This window comes from Chionomys nivalis, chromosome 1 (genome assembly GCF_950005125.1).
Source record: "Chionomys nivalis chromosome 1, mChiNiv1.1, whole genome shotgun sequence".
NCBI classification, from domain to species: domain Eukaryota; kingdom Metazoa; phylum Chordata; class Mammalia; order Rodentia; family Cricetidae; genus Chionomys; species Chionomys nivalis.
The window spans coordinates 59,338,486-59,352,101 of record NC_080086.1 but is presented as its reverse complement, the minus strand read 5'-3'; the positions used below and the strand labels follow the sequence as shown (position 1 = coordinate 59,352,101).

Here is a 13,616-nt window from a genome sequence, read left to right as displayed (position 1 = left end):
AGGTAGTAATAAGCCTGAGCTATTGACCGAGCATTTATAATTTATATTAAACCTCCAAGCCAGTCATTTGGGAAGCAGTTCCCAGTTATTTGGGAGCAGGAGGACAGAACAGGAAAATTTCACCTACAAGAATGTTCCCTGGATTAGCAGAGGTAAAAACTGCTGAGAGGAAGTTCACAGATTGGGTTTGCTCCAGAGTACATAGACTTCCCAGCCAGATCTTGGGCAGGTGGGGACTATGGGTCTGCTCTAACTGGTTTCATAGATGTGTCAGAATAAAGGATCAGCTCATCACCATGTTTCTGCTGCCTTTTTTGATGGCCTTTGTCCACCTCGCTCCCTCCATGTGTCTGAGTCAATTGGCTTGTGTTTGAATCCTGGCTACACCTGTACTACCTGTGTGCCTCTAAGCAAGTTAACCTTTCAGAGTTCTGGTCCCTCCTCTGTAATGTGTAGAGAGAGTCCTTTCCTGAAGGCTGCTAGGAGGATTTCACCTGTTCTTACAAAGTGCTCAGAGCTGTACTTGACATATAGGCTGTGTGAATGGTGGTGGCCCTCATTTCTACCTCCGTCCCTCCCCCCACCTCCCTAAGATAGTGAGCTCACTGACACCCTGAGGGACAGCTTCTCTCTGCCCATAGATCTGAAAGTTTTCCCACCTCATGGACCTGGGCCCTATGCTCTGAACCCCAGAGCCAGTGAGCTTACCTTGCCCCAGGTCCTCGAAACTTAGGAGCAACAGCCAGACCTTCAGGTTATCCACCTGGCACCTTCCTTCACCAATGCCCAAGATTCCTTGGCTACATAGACTAAGGCATGTCCCACCACACAATTTCCAGTGCCACCACCCCCTTGGGACCGTAAATCCTGCTAGACTCATTCATGGCACAGGTCCTTTGCACTTCCCCCCTACACACACACACAGGGACACTTCCTCCAGGTCTTAACTGGACTGGTTTCTGTCCTACAATTCTTATTGCGACTATACCTCCTTCAGAGGAGCCCTTCCTGGGTTGCAGATCTCGTTACCCTGTTCCAATAGGTAGTATTTTCTCCACTGTTCTTTATGCCTTCTACAAAGACTCTTTATGGCCAGTTCACTGTCTTCACTGTGATGTACAGCCAGCTGACTTTTTCTTTTAAGGATTTTTATTTATTGTGTGTGTATATGTGCATGTGAGTGCAGTGTTCATGTGAGGCCAGAAGAGGGCTTCAGTTGCCTGGAGCTGGAGTTAAAGGTGGTTGAGAGTTGTCTAATATGAATGCTGGGAACTGAACCCAGGTCTTCTGGAAGAGCAGTAAATGTTCTTAGCCACTAGATCATCATTTTATGTGTATGAATATTTTGCCTATGTGTATGTATGTACACCACATGTGTGCCTGAGGCCTGCAGAGGTCAGAAGAAGGTGTCAGATCCCCTGGAAGTGGAGTTACAAATGGTTGTAAGCTACCACGTAGGCTCTGGGGACCCAGGTCCTCTGCAAGAGAACTAAGAGCTCTTAACCACTTAGCCATCTCTTCGGGTCCATGGACCACTTTATGAATGAATGAAAAGAAGTTGAGGGGCTGCAAGATTCACACAGAAGCTGAACCTTACCAGCCTGTTATTTTTATAAAGTAAACATCCTACTGTGTGCATTTAATCAATTTTATTAAAAATTCATCCCAATATCACTCCCCCCCCCCAGTCACTGATACCTGGTGGGACAAAGATTTAGCCATAGGCCCCAGACAGATCAGACAGACCAGCCTGTGCAATGGAGCCATGGGTGTGCTGGGTGCTTCCTGGGAGCCCTAAGAAAACCCATATAGAAAAATACTTTACAAGGAATATGTTCTAATATTAGCCAGAGAAAAATACAGCTCTGGGGGTGGGGCAGGGGTGTCACAGGGGAGGTACCCAAAATGCATAGGCAGGCAGGTTGCTCACTGGGGAGGAAGCTAGGGATGTTGTGTGGGCAAACACCCCTGTGAGAAGCCGGGGGGGGGGGGGGGGTATTGCATATGAGAAGGCCTCAGGCCATGGCCAGGAGGTCCACCCACTTGGCCTAGTTGCATACGTCTGGGAAGATGGGAGAGCCTCAGCCCGAGGGGAGGTCAGGGGTCGAGTAGTTGTATTTTCAGAGCCTGGAGTCTTTGAGTGGAACACAGATTTCCCAAGCCAAGAGGCCCTTACAGTACAGTCAAGTTATGTCACATACCAGAAACCTGGAGAGACTGAGCCATCTGCCCAAAATCACACAGTATCGGGTGCTGGTGGCCAGGAGTCACCTCTCTGCTGTGTCATTCACCTGCCCTCGAATCTGAAGATCTAGACTTGTTTGTTGCCCATGGTAAGTGGGTGGTATCTTTGTACCCTGGGGCAGTGAGAGCAGCGGTGCTGGGTTACCTGGATCCAGGCCTGAGGGACCCGGGGAAGCAGTCACAAAGGGCAAGGTAGTGGGGAAGCCGTGGAAAAGCAGAGAGCCAACGGGTGTCAGTGAGTAGGTGGAGATGACCCAGCGTCTGCTCAGGTTCACCCAAGGTCACACAGCCACGAAGGGAACCAGGAGCAAAGAATGGCTTCTTGGGCCCCCATCTGTCCTCTTGAACAGGGAGTCTCTCTGGCAATGAGTTTCAAGGGCAGAGAAGGGGAGGTGGGGTAGGGTTGGAGGTCCCTGGATCCTTGAGATCTTGAACTGGGTAAACACAGAGCCAATCCCCAGACCAGCCCACACCACGGGGAGGTGGCTTATGTCCTGCTTGAAGCTGAAAGGGTTCTGCTTGGCAGAGATGGAGGAAGCCCGAGTTAAGGGAGATGCTGGTACGCCCAGCTGTGAAGTGGGGACCTCCTTGGATAGCCTCTTTGGACATTGCTCCCTCTTGCTACTCTCTTGTGCTTCAGTTGGTTTCCCTTCATCTCAGCTTCTCTTTCCTTTTCCTCCTTCTCCCCTCCGCTGGTAGGGCTGGTAGCAGAGATACAACTCAGCCTTGTTTCTATAACTGTTGGAATAGCAGGTGAGTGGACGCTCCTGGACTTTTCCACCCCGAGCAGTGACTTGCGCTAAGGTTTTGTGGAGCAGGAGGGGTTTACGGCCACAGCTCTACTCTGGGGTCCAGAGTCATCCACGAAGCTGAACAATTGAGCCACCAACCTGAAGGAAGGGGCTAGCATTCTCTGGCACCCCAGATGTTCCTAACTGGGGTTTCCCAGTGTGGTCATTAGACGCTGGAGGCTCTCGGAACACCAAGATTTGGGAGAAGGGAGAACACTATCCTTGTGCCACATCCTTCCTGGTGGCAGGGTCCCTGTGTGACCGGGTACCACCTGTACAGCTGGATCACGGAACATTTCCTGCCACAGTTCAGGACTGTCCTCCTGCTTCTTCCTCTCTCAGGATGGGAAACACTGGACACATGGAGCAGGGCTGTCCCCTCTCCTGACACTGCTCTGAGGTGACCGTGCAGGGGTCTGGAGGAATTCCAACTTTCTCTTGGCTGAGCAGCAGGGCTGACCACTTTTAGGTGGGGTTCACTGAACATCTTGAAGATCCGACTTGATGATTCCACTCTGCCGGGTGTGGACCCACAAGTGGATGAGTGGGGGCCACTCCTCCAGCTGAGCTACGTGATGACCTCAGAGCATCTGGGGACTGCTGGGGCCTGGTGCTCGTGGTGTCCGGCGACTCTGTGCCAGTGGGTTACGACTGACAACCAGCTCTAGGATGTCTCCAGCCTCCGCCAGGAGTGGAACCGCCAGGCAGCAGTCGAAGTCCCGAGTGCGAACGTGGTTGACCTGCACAGTGCACAGCCAAGGGACAGAGTCCCCGTAAACGAAAGTTCTAGAAAGAAGCTGCACCTGTAAGACTGACTAGAGCTGAAGAGAGGGTAGAACGTGGCAGGACCAAAGCTCAGAATTTATCTTAGTTCCCACTGAATAGCCATTCCTGTCCACCTGTGTCTGATCTAGCGTCCTTTTAACAATCAAGTGACCGGTAGTTTCCACCAACCCCCAAACTAAGAATAGCATCAGAGATCTAAAGCCTGGCTTTCTCATGAGCTGTAACCAGCCTACCTGATAGATCCACTAATGCTTTTACAAATCGTATTGATTTCAGTCATTCATGGCCCAGGGTAAAACCCCCTTTGAGGCAAGAACCGTGGTTTTTATCAAAATGGTGTGATTTTCCTGAAGTTCTGCCCCCACCCAGATTTAGGAGAACACATAAGTACATTTAGCGGAAATACAAGAAAATCAACAAGGGAACAAAAATAGCTGGAGCAAGGGAAGGGCAGTCTGGGAGGCTAAGTTAGGAACAGCTAACTTTGTTTCCCAGGCTCCCTTTCTGTTAGACCATGTGACTGGTTCTGGCCAGTAGACTAAAAAGGGACCTGTCATATAATGGTTTGGAGTGAAGGCAGGACAAAAAAGTGGAAGTGATTTCCTACACCATGAAGTCTAAGGGGGTCAGGTGTCCCAGGGAACGTTTCTAGACAGGCAGGCCCTCTGTCAGCCAGGTAGTCAACAGCGAGTGGAAACTCAGCTCTTGTGTGAGCAACCTCATCCGACTCAGCCCCCTGGCCTTCCCATGCGCTTTCACAGTGAGAATCGAGCTCTGTCCCTGGGGCCTCCCCGAGTTACCTGCAGGAGCCTGTCAAAGGGCTGTAGGCCTCCGTGCTGGGCTGGCCCATCAACACGCACAGTGTGGACATAGACACCCTTCTCCAAGAGGCCATCTGAGACGCTGAAGCCAAAGTCGTTCCGCACCGGGTCCTTGTGCAGGGTCACCTGGGAGGAAGAGGAGGTGGCCTTTGCTCCAGTCCCCATTACGTCTCTGGGATACAGGTCCAGCCTATTGACTGGCCCTACTCCAGGCTGCCCTCAGCAGCCTATTGAGCCTGTGTCCTATGATATTGGCCTCGCTATGTACAGCCCACATGTCCCAGTGCTCAGGAGTCCCTTAGAAAGGACAGTAGGAGATCATAGCATTTTCATCACCCTGGGAAAACCCCTGGATTTGGCATGTGCTCTGATGTCTTGGTTCTTACATAGATACCCACAGGTGCAAGAGATGCAGCTGGTGGCAGGAAGGTGATGTCAGTCATCTGCCTACGGTGGCATGCAAAGTGGTCTCTTGGGACCTGCAGGGTACCAGCTCCTGGACTCTGTGAGGATTCCCAAATCTGCAGATGCTCAATGATGTTGGATCTGCAGAGAACTTGTGCCTGCCTGCCCACATGTTCAAGTCTTCTCCAGAGGATTTCTAAGACCTCCTAGCTCATGGTTGGTGCTACGTAGATGATTTACCTGCACTGCTCCAGGAATGAGGTCCAAAGTCAGCCTATGCACAGTACAGATTTTTTTCTGTTATTATTATTATAGATAGGGTCTTGTTATGTAGTTCTGGCTAGCCTGGAACTTGCTTTGTAGACCAGGCTGGCCTTGAACTCTCAGAGGTCTGAGGGCCTCTGTCTCCAAAGTGCTAGGATTAAAGACCTATACCATCATGCCCAGCTTTTCCCTGAATACTTTTGATCCATGGTTGGTGGTCTGAATTCAGAGCCTGTAGGTAGGGAGGACTAACTGTATATACACACATATATACCTATATGTAATGTAACCTTATTGTGTATATACATGTATGTATATAGCATACATATTTGTATATGTGTATGTGCATACAGGGATAACGATTGCTGAAAAATGGATCACAAAAGTGTATCACAGGTGTGTCTATACGTAGGTGTGGGGTGTAGCTCTCCAGATAGTGAGAGTTATAGAAAGCCTAATAAAAAACCCCTGGGTGTTTTTGTTGTTGTTGTTTGGTTGGTTTGGGTTCTTAAAGTTTTTATTATTTTATGTATTTGATGTTTTGCCTGCATGAATGTCTGCATACCCCTTGTGTGCCTGGTGCCCTTGGAGGCCAGAAGAGGGTATCAGATTCCACAAAACTAGAGTTACCGATGCTTTCTAACTGCGGTGTGTGTTGGGAATCAAACCTGGGTCCCCCAAAGAGCAGCCAGTGCTCTTAGCTGCTAAGTCCCCTTTCCAGTCCCTAAGTCCCTATTTTTCAGTGGGGGAGAAAAAGCTCAACAAGGGGGGGGGCTCAGTATCCCAAGCACGTAAACTCCTCCTGCTACCAGCCCCCCTCCCCGGCCACACTCTGTGCCTACTTGCATCTTCCAACCCCAGTGCCCACCCTGTGCATCTCCAGGGGCGTTGGTAACAGCAGCTCCTGCAGGTCTTCAGAGGATGTTCGGATCTCCCGGCTCCGGCGCCAGGGTCGATGGCCAGGCCTGCCATCCACGGCCACAGTCTGCACAGTGCCTGTCATGATGGAAGCCTGTAGGAACACGACCGTCATTCAGATACCATAGACTTACTCCAACCGACTCTGTCAGGCAGGTGTGCTTGGTCACAGGGGGACCACAGTGCAGGCGGGTCATCAGCCAATCACAGGATCAGAACAAGAGCCTCTGGGGATTAACAGCAGACTAACATCTGCTCTGTGCCAGGCTCAGTTTTCAGCAATTACAAGTTTGACTCATGTCACGTTCTTTGGTACCGAGCTGTTTTCCCTGTTTTACAGACAAGCAGGTTTAGAGAGAGAATCTGAATTCAGAATCTGACTCCACAGTTAGGGTTCTGAGCCTCAGCTCTTATCATCAAGGCACAGGGGAGGGGAGAGGTAGGACAGAGGGAGGGATCAGCAATGCCGCGATCAGCAATGCCGCCAGAGTTAATATCTCAAACAGGAAGGAGAGAGAAGAGCGCCCCTGGCAGAGGCGACACAGCAGAGCTGGGGTGTAGGAAAGCCTGGAGAGGAAGGGTCTTCCAGAACCCTGCAGCCTACAGTAAGTCCCATGGTGACAACAGGGTGACTCGGGAGCAAGTAACTGGTGAAGAATGTAACATGAAGAGATGTGTGTCTTCAGGAGGGGATGGTGGCCAGAAAGGACATGGTGGGTCCATGGCAAGGAGCACAGGCTACTCTTGCAGAGACCCTGGATTCAGTTCCCAGCCCCTACCTGGCACTCACAGCCTATGGAACCAGTGGCAGGAGTTTTGATGCCCTTTTCTAGCCTCAGTGGGAGCTGCACACATGTAGGGCACATATACATGCAGGCAAAACCCGGTTTGGGACTAGTGAAGCTCAAGGACTTGAGACCTCAGAGATACTCCACACCACAGAGTGTACGGGCAACTGCAGCTGAAGCAGCCGCAACAATGAAGTTGAAAAGCCTACCTGATCACAGACACAACAGATGGTGAACCTACACTCTGACCACAGACGCAACAGATAGGTGAACCTACACTCTGACCACAGACGCAACAGATAGTCAAACTAGAACCATGACCATATGAGACACAACAGACAGGCAAACCTGAACCCTGGTGGTTGGAACTAATAGAAAATACAAGAGAAAATGTAAGTCTATATAAAACATACAGAAAAATAAGAAGCTAAAAAGTAAAAGATGTTAAGAAAGAAAATCTCAAGACATGAAAAGCAGAGATGTTAGCTGGGTGGTGGTGGTGCATGCCCTTAATCCCAGCACTTGGGAGACAGAGGCAAGTGGATCTCTGTGAGTTTGAGTCCAGCCTGGTCTACAGGAGCTAGTTCCAGGACAGGCTCCAAAGCTACAGAGAAACCCTGTCTCAAAAAACCAAGAAACAAACAAACAAAGAAAGAAAAAAAGAAAAGTAGAGGTGTTAGGGAAATTAAAAATGCAGAAATTGAAACAATTTCTAGGAATTGGGTTAAATATTTTGATAAATACAATCAAGGAGAGGCTTGGTGAGTTGGGAGGGAGATTAAAGAAGGCACTTAGCAGTTAGAACCCCTGTGGTGGCTACTTTTATGTCAACCTGACACAAGCTAGAGTCGTGTGGGAAGATGGACCCTCAGTTGAGAAAATGTTTCCATCAGATTGGCCGGTAGGCAGGCCATTTTCCTGTTTGAAGACTGATGGGGGAGAGCCCAGTTCACTGTGGAAGGTGCCACCCCTGGGAGATGGTGCTGGGCTGTGTAAGAAAGCAAGCTGAGCAAGTCATGAGGAGCAAGTCAGTAAACAGCCCCCCTCCACAGCCTCTGCATCTATTGTTGCCCCCAGGATAGAAACCTTGAGTTCCTATCCTGACTCCCCTGGATGATGTACTATGGTGTGGAAGAAACCCTTTTCTCCTCAAGTTGCTTTTGGTCCTAGTGTTTATCCCATCAATAGAAACTCTGACTAAGACAACATGCATTTCTGTAGATTTCAAGGGTTTCACGTGACAGTGGAAACCATTAAAATATTTGATACAGAGTAGACAATGAGAGTCCACAAACAAAGCCTGTAGGGTCACAGCAACTCGGTGCCTACAGGTCAGCTCATAGCTTTGCAAATATATTGTATGAAGAAAGAAGAGTGGAGATTAAATAGCTAAGAAACCAGGACACACACACACACATCTAAGAAAACGAATATCAAAATGAGCAAGACAGAAAACAAACAAGAAAAACTGAAAAACCAAAACAGGGTTGTTGTTGTTTTTAATTTGGTAATTGGCAAGGCTGATGAATAGGGAGTGCCCCCAGTCAACAATACTAGAATAAAATGGGGGTGATGGCGGCAGCAGATGAAACAGAGATTTCAATTGCTCCGCAAACTGAGCTCAGAATGGCTTTGTCACTCTGAATGTGAGTGGCTCCGACCCAGGGGCTGGAGCTCTGGAATGAATAAAAGGGACAACAGAGCCAAGCACAGCATTCAAGCCTCTGCTGCCTCACTGCAGACACAGTGACCAGCACCCCCAGGCTCCTGTTGCCAAGGCTTCCTGTACTGCCATGACGGACTGTGTCCTGGAAGTGTGGACCAGAACAAATCCTTTCCCCCTTCCCATTCCTCACATGTGTAGATGTGATATGAATATGTGGGTAATCATATTTGCATAGGTATACTTGCACATGTGTGGGAGTGCACAGGCATGTGTGTCTGAGTGCATGTGGAGGTCAGAAGTTGATGTCCAGAATCACCACCCCCCACCAGAATTGCTCTTTTATTTTATTCATTGCAGCAGGGTCTCTTAATCAAACCCAGAGCTCATCAATAATAGCTGAGCTTGCTAACTAGCTTGGCTTGGGGGATCCCCTGGCTTCTCCTTCTAGAGGCTGGGATTTGCAGGCAGGCTGCCGTGCCCACTCTGCATTTACATGGGTTTTGGGGGATCTGAATAAGGGCCTTAACTACTGAGCCACTTCCAGCCCAACCTTTCCTTTTTAAAGTGGCTTTTGTCACAGCCACAAGACATATAGGTATTACACATTCCCAGGTGACACAGAAACCTGACTCCATTGATGTGCAGCCTCCCCCAGCCCTACAGTGGATCCAGACATGGTGCCCCACAGGCCTCTGGTCAGGTGACAGTACCTCCAGCTCCCTTAGCAGTTCCGACTGACCACAGGACTCCAGGTCTTCAAGGGCCTCTCCAAACACTCTCCAGAAGCCCTCCTCTCGGGCGGGGCCAGGGGTTGGGCTGCAACAGGAACCACAGCGTCAACTCCTGGCAGGCAGGAGGGTGGGCGGGCTGGGCCTGAGGAGTCTTCGTGGCCCAGGGCCCAGTGTTGGGCTCCCGGGGCCATAGGGCGGGCAGGCAGGCAGGCGGGTGTCCTCGGTGGCAGTGCTGGGGCCCCAGGGCAGTGGTTGGTGACACAGAATGTGGGGGGAATCGCAGTTAGGGGCGACCAAGACTGTTGGTGGCCAATTATAACAGGGGCAGATGAGACGGGGTGGAGAGCGATGACACAGGACGCCTGGGAAGAAAGACAGACGGACAGACAGAAGACAGAGACAGACAGAAAGATCCATGGGATAGCCCCAGAAGACAGTCCGATCCCACCCAGACACATGGCACCACGGGACAGTGACAGGACAGAGCCAGAACTAGCCAGGACACAGATGAATGGAGAAAATGGGTTATTTGGGCCGGGGAAGGGGTGGGAGGCCCCCATCCTGCCCAGCCCACATTGGGTGGCCCATTTGCAGCTAACACCTAGCTTGCAGGACCCCTGACAGCTCTCAGAGCCCTTTGCCATTCACCACACAGAAATTCGCAAAGTCCTCATTTCTTAAAGGCCTGGCTTTGCTTTTAAGGAGGACAATGCAGAAGAGATAGAGAGATGAGTCCAGGTAGAGGAGGAGGCATGGGTGTTTCCTGTGGGGACCCACTCTGTGGGAGCTGGCTGCTGTAGGAGCCCAGTCATACACCTGTACCACGCACGGCCCAGGCAGCTGTGAACTGAGAGGCATGCCTCTTGCAACCTTATCTGAGGAGGAGTCTGGGTTCAAATTCTGAGTCTGTGTTGCAATTTCGAGCACAGACTCAGGAGGAACGAGTCGAGCTGCTGTCTCAACAGGACGTGTCTGCTGCCATCTTCCCACAGATACCCTCTCCACCCCAGGTCTGCTCCTTAGGATCTTCTTCTGTCTTCCTAGCTGCCCCGTCCTGGCATTGCCACCCTCTGGCAACCCCCCTCTTAGCGTCCCCACCACAGACCTCATGGGCGGCTCCCAGTCCCCCTCCTCCTCCTCTGGGAAGCTCTCATCAGCGGGGCCAGGTGTGTAGCTTGTCTTCCGGGGCTCAAGGGGTGGGGGGCTGCTCTTCAGTCTGCTGGGATGCCACTCCTGGGGAGTCACACTCCGGACTGCCGCCTGTGGAGTGTAGGAGCCTGGCGGGTGGAGAGAGGGGTGTGGGCCTTCTCTCTCTCCTTGCCGTGCCCCCGCCCCTTGTTCCCAGAAATTGGATACCAGTGGGCAGATATGTGCCCTTCTTGGGCCCAAGTGACCACTGAGAGACCCAGGAGTCCTTGTCTCTCCAGCAAGCGCCTGAACATCCATCCATCCAGCAGTTAACACTGAAGTTCCAGCACCACGGTCAGCTCCACGGGCATGGCCTGTACAAGGGCCTCCTTGAAATGGATTTTCAGATCCGACCACACCCAGACAGACCTACAGGAACCCTGAGGATGAGCTCCCTGGAGCATGGGATGGGGGCACTCAGGGAGAGCCAAAGGCCCTACCTGAAGCCAAGAACCTGGAGATGTTTCTCTGCTAATTGTCTTAACCACATAGGCCAGAGGGCTTGAGCCATATGGGCAAGGAGGACATTGTCTGCCTTCTCATCTTCAACTGGACACAATGAACAGGAATTGACACCTACTGTGTGTTAGGCATGGGGATAAGGAGAGAGAGATAGGAATAAAAGCTGCTCTGTCCCTAGCTCATGGCAAGGAAAGACAGGACTGCGGATCCCTCTCAGGGGCGGGTGAAGGGCAGAGTTAATCAGGTTACCCTTGGGAGCTCCCTCTGAAGGAAAAGGCCAGCTGGGATAGAAGGTGCCAAGAAGACCAGGCAGTGGGATCACCTTCACAGAAACCTGTTCAAGGTCCCGGGCTCATTACCTGAGCCCCCAAAGCCACCCTCCGTGGCAGAGCTGGCCCAGGACTCCACAGCACTGTCCACACTGGGTACGGCAGGTGAGAAGCGGGCTGTCAGCAAGCCTCCCTTGAGGGCCTCGGGGGGGTCCTCGTCCACATCACTGGCCTCACTGAGGCTGCCTGACTGGCGGGGAAGGAGGGGACCTGGGAAGAGACGGAGCATCATCAGTGACCTCAGAAAAAGGTGTTCTGTGAGTCTTGGTTTCCCTACTTCTGGGAATTCTCAGACACTTGACACCCTGGCTGCTGCTGCTGAGGGGGGGCATACTAGTAAGTAAACCCATCACACAGATGGGAAAACAGAGGTGTGTGAGGTTGAACAATAGGTCAAAGGTCGTATGATGAACAACGATGGAGGCCAGATTAATAGAAGACCCCATGATTCAGGTAAACTGTGGCATACATAGCACATAGAAACATAGGATAGGAACATGTAGGAACCTGAAGAGATAGGAAGCAACAAGGAACATGGTTTAGACCAAGAATTTACCCCACCATGGCACAGGGCCTCTCTCTCTTAGCCTCCTCATCAGCTGGTCCGGTGACTCCCACCCCCTCTCCAGATTGGTGACATATAGCCTGACCCAGGACCGCCCTTCCTGTGTAGGCCAGGAAGTCCCCAGGAAGGGGCAAGGCTCACGGTCCAGCTGCTTCTTGATCTTCAGTGTGACAGTCTCCCCTGCCACCTGCAGAAGGTGGATGGCCTCGCTCAGGGGCCGGCCCTTGAGGCTCACGCTGTTGATGGCCAAGATGCGGTCCCCCACGTGGATGGCGCCAGTCCTGAGGAGGGAACACAGAGCGCAAATGAGGCCCAGATGCTAGAGTCTCAGAGTGTGTCGGTCTCCAGATACCCTGCAGAGGCCCCAAGGTACAGGCCTGACCGACCCCAGCGGTGCAGGAGGAAGGCCAGTCAGGCAAAGCAGCACACTCTGGTAGTTTCAGTGTTCCAGAGGCAGAGTGGGATCCTGGGGCCCTGTCTCAGAGATGTGGGAAGTAAGAGAATGAGGGAGGGGTGAAGGAGAAAGAGAGGGGTGAGGGATCCAAGTCATCCTCAGAACTTCGGCTGAACAACTCTCCCCCGGATTCCAGGCTTTCCACCTCTATTGGTTCAACTTAAAGTCAAAGTCACCTTCTTCTTCTCTTTTGTTCTGAGACAGGTCTTGCTATGTAGCACAGGCTGGCCTATGTAGCACAGGCTGGCCTGGAGCTCTCTAGGGAAGGCAATGTTGAGGCTTCTCAAAAAACTGAGAGTAGCTGCCTGACATAGTCGCGCACGCCTTTAACCCCAGGACGTGGGAGACGACGGCGCATCTCTATGAGTTCAAGGTAACGCTGCTTGAAGAGGAAAAACAATGAGCAAAATCAGTCAGACTCAGAGAGACAAGTGATATGTCTTCTCCCATATGTGGAAGCCAGAGTTAAAATTATAGATGAGGAGGGGTTATAAAGATTGTAAGAGGACCGTGATGGGAGCAGGGATACAGGGAAATACAGAGGCTAATGGGCGGACACTTGGGACCTGAACAGGAGGGGAGCTATGTAAGAGAGGGAAGGGGATCAGGAAGAGGGGGGCAGAGGGATAGATGTTTGGCAGTGGGGGAGGGGAGGAATAAGAACAAAGTGTAACGATGGCATATTCATATGAAAATGTCATGATGAAACCCGTGACTTTGCACGGTAGCTTTAAAAAATGCATATTGGTTACATGTCAAAGTGCATATTTATTTAAGATTAATTCTTCCCGCTTAGCTTTTTGAATGTGACAGCTAGGAAGCCGGTTTGGAGAGCAAGTCGGGTTGTACTGCAGCTTCTCTGGGCTATGCTGCCCTGGGTAGAAGGCTGTGAACCACCCTCCGGAGTCAGCGTGGTCCACTAGGCCCCTGCAGTCTCTCTAGAGTCCAGTAGAGGGCGCTCCAGGAGCAGTCCAGCCTGAGTCTGGACCCTGGCTAGGCAGCTGGGCTGGGTGCTTGGACCCTATGAAGTTCGCCCTCCAAGCCCTGCTGTGCAGGAGAGCTCACACTTCCTGGTGCCCCTGACTCACCCCTTGCAAAGCTGAGGTAGAAAGCTGGGACTCACTCACCTGGGGCCCACTTCATCTCCGCCCACCCCACTGAGGGGCAGTCAGGACACCTTCCTCTCAAGGCTCCTTCCCTGGCA

At 51.6% G+C, this 13,616-nt stretch overlaps 1 protein-coding gene across 3 annotated transcripts in view; it reads right to left on the bottom strand.

The window, feature by feature from the left end:
* Nucleotides 1–1,685: 1,685 nt before the first annotated feature.
* Grip2 (glutamate receptor interacting protein 2) overlaps nt 1,686–13,616 on the bottom strand; it is an 82,380-nt gene continuing 70,449 nt past the window's right edge. For all 3 annotated transcript variants that reach the window (XM_057774403.1, XM_057774411.1, XM_057774420.1), the window contains exons 18-24: nt 12,100–12,239; nt 11,424–11,603; nt 10,520–10,691; nt 9,394–9,499; nt 6,180–6,323; nt 4,622–4,768; nt 1,686–3,775 (exon numbers count right to left, since the gene is read on the bottom strand). In XM_057774403.1, coding sequence (XP_057630386.1) covers nt 3,617–3,775; nt 4,622–4,768; nt 6,180–6,323; nt 9,394–9,499; nt 10,520–10,691; nt 11,424–11,603; nt 12,100–12,239 — 1,048 coding nt within the window. In that variant the 3' untranslated portion in view covers nt 1,686–3,616. The remainder of the gene's footprint in view (nt 3,776–4,621; nt 4,769–6,179; nt 6,324–9,393; nt 9,500–10,519; nt 10,692–11,423; nt 11,604–12,099; nt 12,240–13,616) is intronic.